Source organism: Adiantum capillus-veneris, chromosome 13, assembly GCF_014529385.1.
Source record: "Adiantum capillus-veneris isolate H3 chromosome 13, ASM1452938v2, whole genome shotgun sequence".
NCBI classification, from domain to species: Eukaryota; Viridiplantae; Streptophyta; class Polypodiopsida; order Polypodiales; family Pteridaceae; genus Adiantum; species Adiantum capillus-veneris.
In genome coordinates, this window is record NC_140943.1 from 124,941,743 (window position 1) to 124,953,466 (window position 11,724).

An 11,724-nucleotide genomic window follows, 5' to 3' on the forward strand; every position below is an offset into this window, starting at 1 on the left:
CTTCAACAAACGAAGCCTCTGTGTGGATCCTCCCTTAGAGAGCTTCACCACAATGTAGAAGGAGTGTTTTGAATGATGAAAGCTATCTTTGGTTATGTTCTTGATTGTAGTGAAACAAACGCAATAAGAGAGATCAAAAAATAAATACGATAGAGGATTTTTTGCCGCTTCTCTGCTAGAGAACTGGACATGAATGCGTACGGGCTATAGCTTCCCCTTCCTCGACACGACTCCTCATCTCTACACTTTCGTGTTTCTCTATTGAGTCCCCTTCTCCTATGTCTTCCCCCTCCCCCGAAGGAGGGAGGCAACATGGAGCTGCAAGACACTCTTTGTGATGGGCTTATCCCTATATCTGTAGACCCTAAACCTAACCCAATTCCCGGGGCGGTCACTTATCAAAAGCTTCCTATATCACGTGCGTTCAAGAGGCTATTAATAATACCTCAATATACATACTATATTTACACTACGTGCCTATTTAAAAAACCCCCACCCCCCTCTGTATGTATACATTTTGATACATTTTGATCTTTTAATAATCCTCTCCGGTTAACACACGTGATAGCATACACATTCTAAAAAGTGACTGCCCCAGGACCCAATTATGAAACCTTATGGAGGATTAAACCCTAATTTCTTGGGTCTTTCAATAGTCTCGGTGATGCAAAGAGAACCTGATGCAAAACCCCTCTGCCTTTGCTCATAGATTTAACAACGTAGCTATTCTCTCCTCTTCCATGCAATCCTTGCCTTTTTATAATCCCCAACCTCTATCTTATGTAGCTATGGCTATGCTTCCCCCCTCTATCTTATGTAGCTATGGCTATGCTTCCCCCCTCTATCAACCCAATGGGTTTCCCTAAGCTACAATGTCCACTCCCCCCTTTTGAGACACCAAATGCTGGATTCCTTAAGGTGTGTTACATCAAACTCATTTACATTATGCCCAAAATAATATGGACCAATCCAAGCTTGTTGAGGAGATCAATCCTAGAACAAGATTTATAGCTGAAGAGAAGTATGTGCTAACAATTTTGGGAAATTCCTTTTAACAAGAATCTAGAAGATGCTATTGACAATTTTAGCGGGCTGCCTTTACTAATGCACCTTTGCACGCATGCATGCATGCAACAGCCCGCAATTGGTGGAATCTCTCTCTCTCTCTCTCTCTCTCTCTCTCTCTCTCTCTCTCTCTCTCTCTCTCTCTCTCTCTCTCTCTCTCTCTCTCTCTCTCTCTCTCTCTCTCTCTCTCTCTCTCTCTCGCGCGCGCGCGCGCCTGTTTTCTCTTGTTCTCTCTCCCGTTCGCCCAGCTTAGCTTCCGGAGCTGTGTCCACCATTTGTCTCGCAATTGAATTTGCCTTGGCTCCGTGACAGAGGCGAATCACTTTAGTTGACTATATATGGAGGACAGGAGTCAGGACAGGCGCGCTCGTTTTCTCTTGTTCTCTCTCCCGTTCGCCCAGCCTAGCTTCCGTAGCTGTGCCCACCATTTGTCTCACAATTGAATTTGCCTTGGCTCCGTGACAGAGGCGAACCACTTTAGTTGACTATGTATGGAGGATAGGAGTCAGGACAAGCTATGGAGAGGAGAGAGAGAGAGAGAGAGAGAGAGAGAGAGAGAGAGAGAGAGAGAGAGAGAGAGAGAGAGAGAGAGAGAGAGAGAGAGAGAGAGAGAGGAGAGAGAGAGAGAGAGAGAGAGAGAGAGAGAGAGAGAGAGAGAGTTGTAGCCGACGTTGTGAGAGACCCGCACGCGTGCTTGCTCTGCCTCTTTGTTTTGCTCCATCACATGTTGTCTGCCTGCACCTCACTTGGCCGAGCGAGATTCAAAGCATCTTTCTACTATTTGATTTTATTTTGAAAGCTCCCAGTATGTCCCGTTAGTATACTGGGAGTTTAACCAAGATGCTGCCAATGTAAATATTATCAAAGTAGATGATGCCAATGTTGATTCCTTTGAGACTGTCTTGGAAGACCCACTCTTGCTGAGCATGGTGTTACCATTCCCACTAGTGAATTAGAGCAGTGGCATACTCAACACCAAAATAGAGGGTTGTGCCATGGAACAAGGCCTTCATTGGAGACTTTAAAGTCATGGATAGCTCAACAATGGACTAATAAAAACCTAAGGGTTGGACAAGTCCAACACCTTCTTAACAACTACTACTTATTTTTCTTTGAAAATGCTAATCCAGCCCTTCAAGTGGTGGGACATGGATAGTGGACTATCAAGAATACCCCTATGACAATATTCAACTAGCATCCAAGCTTTAACCCTAGAGGACGTAGGTCATCAAAAATTCATGTTTGGGTAGATTTCCCTGTCCTACCCATTGACCTATATTCGTGGCTCAAAAACATTGGTACTTAGGTTGGCAAGGTTTTAGGACAAAGGGCTAGAGGGGGAGTCAATCCTAAATGGGATCCTCACCTCCTTATAGAAGTTGATAATGGTAAAGAGCTTAAGTATGAAGTTCCCATCAGAGACTCTAATGGGAAAAACCTCCATTTATAGAGAGTATGCTACAAAACCTTCCAAATGCTTGTTTTCATTGTGTGAAACAAGGGAATTTTATTAAAGATTGCCCAGATTTGAAGCCTTACCCTATTAATGAAGAAGCGCTTGCTGACAAAAATGATGGCTTTCAAACTGTTGCTAAAAAAATTCCACAAGAAAAGGAAAAACCCTAAACATGCCTCCAACAAGAATAAGAATAATTATAGTCCTCTTTTGGAGAATGTTTTTGATCCCTTCTCTTATGATGTGGACATTGAAGATCCTCAAGAAGGTACTAAGCAAGGAGAAGACCACCTATGTACCAGACCATGACTAGGATGGACCTTCTCAAGCTCCCTCTCAAAACAATGTTCATCAGAATCTCAATGCTAGAAACTCAAAAATGTAGGTGGAAGATGGGACTGCACCTTGCCCCCCATCCAGTCCTAGGGACAAAAACAAGGGAATGTTTTGTTCTTCTTCATCTGATTCAGAGGGAGAGACTATTCCTAACTCTGAAGCCCCTAACATGTGCTAGGTTATTTCAAATCCTTCAATTGAAGCTCAACTTGAGGAGCAGGACAATGCTTTCATGAACAATGTGGATCCTTCCCGCAATCCCTCAGTGGACATCTACATGACTCAAGCAAAAGAAGAGACTCTGCCTCAACCCACTTCTGCCAAATTTAAGAGAAAAAAAGAGACCTCCAAATATCCTAATAGAGCATCAATATCTATGACTAAACCCCTCAAATCCAACAAAAAATGGTGCCCTCCTTTTAAAGGTGTCACTCTAAATTGCAAAGGTCTGACTAACCCTGCCAAAGCACATGTGATAAAGCAATGGCTTGTGGACTCTAATCTCAAGCCTACCTTTCCTTGTGTACAGGAACTCAAGATAACATGCATTTTTTGACTAATAACCTGCACACAATTGGTTTTGGATGGAGATGATACTCTATTGAGCACTCTATTGGAAAACGGGGTGCAACAATTACTATCTTAGAAAGATACAACAACCTGGTGACTAATGTTTATAAGCCATCAATCAACTACTTTCTATTATTAGCCCTTTCAATTTCACTCTTGTTTCTATTTATGCCCCCAATTATATATTTAACAGGTCCACTATATGGCAAGAATTATATGGTCTTCCAGAACCCTGCCTCTTAGCTGGGGATTTTAACATGGTTGGAAACACTGTTGACAGATAAAGTAGACTGGGTCAAGCAGTGAAAAAATAGAGTGGGAGGGTTTGATTGAAAAGAAAAAACTATTGGACATCTCCCAATGCACTAGTCATACTTGGTCTAACAAACATCAGGGTAACTGTTACAAAGATGCAAGGTTAGACATAATACATATGAATGTTGATTTAATGCAGGAATTTTAGCAAATTAACTGTTGGAAGGACTCCTTCCTTATGCTATCTAATGATTCTTCATTTTTAATTTGAAAGTGGCTGACTCCTTCTTCTCTGACATTTTTTATTCTCCGGGCCAAAAGAGGAGCTAACATCACTTATTCCATAGCCACTATTGCCAAGGTCAGGTAAAAGATGGTCTCTCCATCCATGGCCAAAATGGTTGATCAGCCCCTCACATAGGGGGAGTTGAAAGACACTTTCAATGCTATGAAGCCAAGAAAGTATGGGATAGATGGTTTACCTAATGAGTTCTATCAGTATTACCAAGGCTTTCTCATACCTCACCTGCTTAAGGTCTAGCAAGAGGCCTTACAGCTCTTCCATCTTCCATTAACACTAGGGTTATTAAACTGATACATAAAAGGGAGGACTAGGGAGCTAGAGTCCAATCACATGTCTAGCTTCTACTTACAAATTATTTGCCCTAGCCCTTGGTAGAAGACTTAGCCCACTCATGCAGTACATCATCTTGCCAGAGCAAAAGGGGTTCATTAAAGGAAGTTTTTTCTTGGACGCTATCATCACCTTGTGGGAAGATTTTGAGCATGCTATGAACTCTAATAAGATATTTATCGCTTTCAAAATTGACTTTAATTTGACAAGGCATATGACAGGATTGAGTGGGATTTTATTTTTCAGTCCCTTTTTGATATAGATTGTGGCAAAGCTTTTATCAAGTTCATTCAAGTTTTGTTTGGCAATGCATTGTCTAGGGTGGCCCTCAATGGAGAATTAACATCCCCGAAGAAGGTCTATCAAAGCAAGGTTGTCCCATTGCTCCTCTTCTTTAAGCCATCTGTTCTGATGCTTTATGTTGGATTATCAAAGATGCACTAACATCAGGTAAAATTAAAGGGATAAATATTCTAGGCACAGATAACGAGATTTGTCTTCAATAATGTGCAAATGATACCAATGTCTTGATGATCAATGATAATACTTCAATGGAACACTTCTGGGAGTACCTAAATACTTTTTGTCTTCAACAATTTGTAGATGATACCAGTGCCTTGATGAGCAATGATAATACTTCAATGGAACACTTCTAGGAGTGCCTAAATAGTTTTTGTGGAGCAAGTGGCTCAATGATTAACCACTCAAAAACAGGTTTTAAAGTTTCTAAGGTAGTGTTCCAAATGTAGTGCTAGAAGCAGGTTGTGAGTAGATAGAGAATGGACATATCTTCAGACTGCTAGGCATCCTAGTGGGCTTCAAAGTTTCCTTCCTTCAAAGATGGTAGTGGGTGTTTGATAAGGTTACAAAATATTATTAGATGGCCAGGTCATTAGTCCTCTCTCTCCAGTAGAGCTTTTGTTTCAAATTACTACCCGATTTCTTGTCTCATCTATTTTTTGTCATGTTGGCATCGTACAAATTCCTAGCTTCACAAAGCCATTGCCTTTGTTTAGGAATTTTCTTTGGGGTGGAGACTTGGAACATCAAAAAGCTTAGAATACATGCTGCCTCCCCAAGGTCAAAGGGGGTCTGGGATCGCTCAACCTTCACAAGATGGCCACTAAGATGTCTACCAAGTGGGTTCTTAGAAGCATGGATTTTGTGGATTTCTGGGCTCTTCTTCTAAAAAGGAACCTTAGCAAATTCAGGCTCCAATCTTACAAAGCTTGGGCAAATGTACCACTTAGAGATATCATTAAGCTCCATGCACATTTAATCCCTATGGCTCCAAGCTAACTTGCAAATTTTGGAACTCCTTGAAATATGTAAAGAAGCAATGGGTTCTAACTCAAAAGCTTATGTCTAGCAAGTTCTTTTTTTTGCAAGTGTTGATATGGTATGGTTGCCTTTTAGACAAGTTTAGATTGCCCCTCAACAGAAGGGCCCATAGGTGTTTCAAAGCTGGCCTAATTTCTTGGGGAGATATGTTTCAAGGAGAAGAAATTGCCTTGCAGTCTCAGTTCAACATTTCACTTAGAGATGCTTCTTGGTGTTTGGAAAGACTACACTTTTTGCTTTCCAAACTGGATCTGCCTGGAAGGGCACTTCTCAAAGGGTAGCTATGCTTACAAACATTTCTTAAGATATGTTTTCAAGCTTCAAAGACAAGGAAGGGGTAGAGGAAGTTCTGAAGAAAAAACTCAACTCTAAATGGAAAACTTAGTGGAGTAGCAAGCAATGGACCTATAGGTTGAAGTGCATATTGGCACCCCCTCTCGAACAAGCATGGTACTCTCCTCTGGCTACTTTTGCATTAAGGGGTGTGGGCAGGTTCCAAAGCATTAAAGTGTGGAGTCGATCAGTGATGACATATGTCCAAGGTGTAAATATCGGATTGAAGATACCCCACATCTTTTCTTTAATTGTAAGGAGAATAGGGAACTTCTGCTTCCTATCCAAAAGCGTATCTTCTTATGTACTCACCAAGTGCTAGACTTCAAGAATTTTCTCTTAGGTTGCTGCAAGGATCTTGATGCCCCGCTGTGGAATTTGTGGAGAGCTATCACAATATGGGCTATATGGATTTATGGGAATGCCAACATGTTTGGGTCTCAAGCTATACACCCTATTGGTCTGCATCATGAGCCGGTTAAAGCTGTAGAATCCTTGTTTTGTCAGACTAAAGATATGTTGGAACATTCTTCTTTCACTCTACTTCAGAGATCAATGAGATGGTAGTTGTGGAAGAAAAGAATACCAAAGTTTTTTTCAACCTTACGATTCGTCAAGAGAAACATGATGATCTTAAGCGCCCCCCCCCCCTCTCAAAAGATAACTTTTTGTGATTTGGGGCTGCTCTCCCCTTGTCTGCGAGCTAGACTTGTAATTTTTATTGTTTGCTTTAATTCAAAGTTCACTCTCTTCAAAAAAGAAAAAATGGATATGAGAGAGTCGGCAAAGGTAGTGAGACTTTGCCAAAATTGACCAAGTTAGATTGCTTTGGCAATGTTGTTGCCACAAAACAAAGACGACGGCAACGAAATGCGCCTGCCACGGACACCATGGGAACCCTATCTTACAATGGAGGGATCTGCCTAGAATGGAATATGGCCAATTGATGAAATGACTAGTCCATCCAAATTGTGGATTGAATGGGAAAGGGCTATACTAAATGTGGGTCATTCAGGAATTATGACTCTCTGACTCAACTGGATTTGTGGAGAGTGTGTTCTAAAACATGACCTTTTCACTAACCACTAGGGCGCCGCTTCTCTCACGGAGTCTCAGTGTCTCACCTGACGAGCGTGTGTCTTCTCTCTCTGTGTGTGTGTGCTGTGCTCTCTCTCTTCCTCATCATACGACTCTGCAGCTCGCCATCGCTCCAGCTTCTAACTCTGATTCTCTCTGCTGACCTCACTTCGCTTTCCATCGCCCGTCATTGCCTTCATTTTCTCTCATTTCTGCGCAGTACTAAGCTTTGTCCGCCATAGCTAGTATGGTTTCGATGCAGCTGGTGCTAATGAGGCCGCATTGTCCATTCATGCCTTCCATATGATAAGCGCGTTGTCGAAGCTTCGCATGTTAGGAGGGCGCTGTGCTTCGTGTTAATAGAAGCTCGCCATAGCTGCTGCAGCTGAGTGTAGGTGCGATCGTCAGAGTTCGCGGCAGAAGCAACTGCGTCTCTAGCCAATATCGGTAGGAAGATTACGGTCATCAGCTTGGAAGCGAGCTTAATTGACAGAATTCCTACAGGGGGGCGCTGCCAGCATATAGGTTTGCTTTTGCAAGGAGCGGCATACTAGACATCAAAGCTCAACTGTGGAAGAAGGGAAAATCAGAGACTCGAGACATCGCTTCGTGTGGTGTTCCAGAAATGAATTGTAGAAGCCGGCTGCGGCGAGCTTGCAAGCTGCTTGTTGTTACCATCATCATGCTGGTGGCAGCTCTTCTTGGTACGTTAATGGAGTGCCCTAGTGTAGTGCTCTATGTGGGTGCCTTATAGTAGAATGCTTGCACTGAGTAGGCCATGGCAAATCCCTGCACATATCCAATACAATGCAATATTAAGGAAATCCTTAAGTTTACTAATGTCAGTATCATCAGTGCTATATGTAAAACTTTGCACGTAACATTAATGATCTGTTTTGCATTAATTGCAATTTCCTAGTTCATTATTGGACTGTCACTGCCTTATAGTTGTGCCATTGAGGGGTTTCATAGATTACCTGCTAATATACTCGTTTGCCAGGCAAAAACATGAGTCTCTGCTGACCAACAAATAATAATATTCTCAGTTAGATTGTGTAAACTGCATTGCTTTGAGGCGGACATGTTAACGCTTTGAAGCATTTGCACTGGCCTAAATATTTGCATTTGTACTGCTCGAGTGCGGAAATGTCACGGTGGACCGTTCATTTTGGTAATCCATTTTTGGGTGCCTGAGGGATTAGAGCGAGTGTCGAACTACAACTAATTGCCTCTTCACTCAAGAGTCCCATGCAATCCATTTAGCCTACATTGCCGGAGCACAGACTATTTGTTGCATGGAGCATTCACTGATCATTGAATAAGGTTTCTTTTTTTTCTTTTCCAATATTTCCGAGTACGGTACACTGCCAAATTCGAATGTCATATCAGGTGATTCTATGTGCTCTGATGTGGTTGGAGTTCTTTTTCAGGAACTGGAATCCTGGTGAAGAAACCTGGGCTCTTGAAGTCAATTAGGGAGCTGCAGTATTCTTTCAACAGTGCAATCATTGGCAGAATATTTTTATCAATGTCTGGGAACATACTTGTGCTGCCAGATAACAGCTCTAAGAGATTGAATTATCGCCGGTCACTTGTGGACCTTGGTAAGTTTGGCTACCCTCTCTTACCTTCTCCTTGTTAATCTGTACAAAGAAAGTTCAGAAATTTTGCATTGTGTAAACCATTAGCTTCGATTTTTTCTGGCTATTTCACTAAGTCATTTTGCAGATCTCTTAATCAGAGAGTAAATGAGTGAGATAGCCAGTCAAATTCATCAATGCTAATGATATACACAATATTAGTTGAAGTGGCTCCTATCCAAATTAGGGTTGATAGCAATGCTCAAATGCCCCGCATATTTCCCGATCGGTACTGAAAAATCCCGGTTGTAATTTCATTGGACATTTATTTTGAAGGGTATTTTCGCATATTCCTTAGTCGATTTTTGGATATATCCCAGTTGTCTTAATAGCTTGCCCTGCCAAAACATGGCTGCTTTTTTTTTTCTGAGCACAGGGTGAATATAGTGCTTTTTTTGAGAAAAAGAAATTGTGAGCTCTCAATCTCTCCCTTCTCCACTACCTAACCAAAACTGTCAAACCGCAGAGGGCGCAATGAGGGTAGGGGAGGGCTGCACAATGGCAGATGTGACGATCTTGCAAGGGGAGGCGAACCCTCTTCCGGACGGCATCCCGAGCTTCACCGTCCAGATTTTCAACAGCTGTGCCTCCCCGCGGCAGCTGTGCGGTCTCTCGCACATCCACGTTGCATGTGGCTGGTGGGCTACTGCTAAGCTTGTGAACCCCAATGTCTTCAGGTAAGCTCATCCTCGATTGATCGAAACTTTTGTGTCTAATAGTCTTCTTGAGTGGCTTAGATGAAGATGTTGGTGTAGCTTCTATGCATTGCTTGAAAGAAAACTAGGTTTAGCGGAAAATTACATGATCTTTGAAGAGCAAATTAGGCTTATCTTTTTCTACCTCGTAAGGTGCTGAGTCGTCCTGGCCTACATTCAAAGTGATTGCTTTTAGCTGGAATTAACAGAAGACTGGATTAAATGCTAGGAAGATGTAACTCATCTGGCAATACCCAATATTGTGTCTGTAATCGTAGGCCATACATAGAGGACTCACTTTAGTATTTGACATAGCATGAAGGAAATTTTGGTTAAGTATGCTGCATCGTATGATGATTGTTGCCTCATAAATTTGCTCGATTGTTGCACAGGAAGTTTTGGACAAACTCTCCCAATATTTCCCACATTGTGACTTACCTCAACATCATGATCTTCTGTGAGGGAGGCGTCGCATACCTAGCTAGGTACGTTTGGGGGCAGGGGACTGCCGGCCCGGTGGGGGGGCCGGGGGTGGTCCCCTGCCCACAATCATACCTAGCTAGGTACGTGGTGCCTCTCGAGCAGAAGCTCATGATGTTATGCATTGTATGAAAAACACTGAGAAAGACTCCATTTTCCTACATGAGAAAATTTCTAAATCTTCTTGTGAATTGTCGACTACCTTATTTCATTCTGAGATTTTGCCGTCCACAAACAATGGCCTTAATGAGTCTTGTTCTAGCATACTGGTATGAAAATGCAAATGCCAACTAGAAAACTTCTAACATTGTTGATGATGGACAGGAGGCTTGCCTTCAATGACTGCCTGGTGAACGATGGACGGCCTCTTCGGCCCGGCCAACTTCTCACTTTCCAATATGCCAACTCTTTTCAATACCCCATGTCTGTGAAATCAGTTTCCACCTCTTGTACATAAACCCACCTAAACACACACACTCAGCTTCATCAATCTGACCTTTGATCAATATATATTGACAATAACATGACATGCATGACAACTTGTCACATGTTCTGATCCTTTGCCCCTCACCATAACATCCCTCCATTGTACAATTGTGAGTGTCTTTCTCTTAGGCTTAACCCAATTTTGCACACGACCATCTCGGCTACCATAAACGGAATAGAAACCGCTAATTTTTTGCTTCTTGTTGACTCAATCAATGTGAGCTCCTACCTTTAACTCAATTTTGCGAGACAGACGGCCCGAGGACAATGTATTCACTATTATCTAATCACAAGCATTACATTTGTTGTATGCCTAATCTCTCTCTTATTGCCAGTGTTTGTCTCAAGATGCCTTGTTTAAGCTGTCTTGTTTTCTTAGTTAAGGGTGTGGGTGTGGGAGTAATCCCATTGAACTTGCTGATGCAAACCATTAGACTGCAACAAAAAAAGATGTGTTGTTTTCTTAAATGACATTTTATTCCCCTTTCCTACATATGAGTACTTTTTGAACAAGCCCTTCTAATGATAATGGACTCATGATTTTTTTTTCTCCATAAAAGCAAGAGAATTATATTAAAGAGAAAACAAAATTACAACACCCAACCCAGCCAACCATCATGGCACACATATTTTTCGCATTAAAAGAGGAAAACCTAAATACATTCTATGGGATGTTGGGGAGCTCATCGAGCAGATTTTCAAGGTGTTGTGTCACCCTAACACTTGTGGAGTATTTTCTACCATGCGCTTCCACATCAGCTACGCATTCATCCAACATTCTTTCAAGATGATCCACAGAACCATCCAGTAATATCTCTTGCAGTTTGTTGATATTAGCCATGTTGTAATAGCCTCGACAATTCATCAGCACTTTATAATTGGCATTGTAGATCTTGCATTGCTCGAGCTTGAGTTGATTGACATGCAAATTCACATGTGAGCAATTTTTTCAGACATGGGGTTTGGTAAGTATTGTCGAAAAGCCTTTTGTTCCTATCCTTCCAAATAACACATGAAAATTTTGACCTTCAAATGATGATAAGATGCTTTATGGTAATACTTGAAGGTAGTTGTGTTTGATTTCACATTCGATCCATATTAGTGTGCAATGCCCTATTCATGTAAGAGTCCCATAATAAGTCAAAGGTTCAAAACAAACTTTAGATTGGAAATTAAGAAATCTTAATAATAGTTTATGTGCTTGTGGTAAGATTGGAAAGTGGCGGATTGCTTTTCTCTCCATTAGCACAAGGAAGGGTAGTAGGGAGAAGTCTATTGTTGTACATTGCATCCACAATGCACCATACTGTGGGAACAACTTTCACAATGGGGAGGTGGGTGGCACCCATTGAACAA

The 11,724-nt window shown here is 41.8% G+C and overlaps 1 protein-coding gene across 1 annotated transcript; it reads left to right on the top strand.

Annotated features, from left to right (window-relative positions):
- Positions 1 to 7,142: 7,142 nt before the first annotated feature.
- On the top strand, positions 7,143 to 10,626 carry LOC147444824 (TPD1 protein homolog 1-like). Its single transcript, XM_086527946.1, has 4 exons — positions 7,143 to 7,771; positions 8,498 to 8,671; positions 9,174 to 9,384; positions 10,207 to 10,626. The coding sequence occupies exons 1-4, from the start codon at positions 7,693 to 7,695 to the stop codon at positions 10,337 to 10,339; spliced, it is 597 nt and encodes a 198-aa protein (XP_086384072.1). The 5' UTR covers positions 7,143 to 7,692; the 3' UTR covers positions 10,340 to 10,626.
- The last annotated feature ends 1,098 nt before the right edge of the window (positions 10,627 to 11,724 follow it).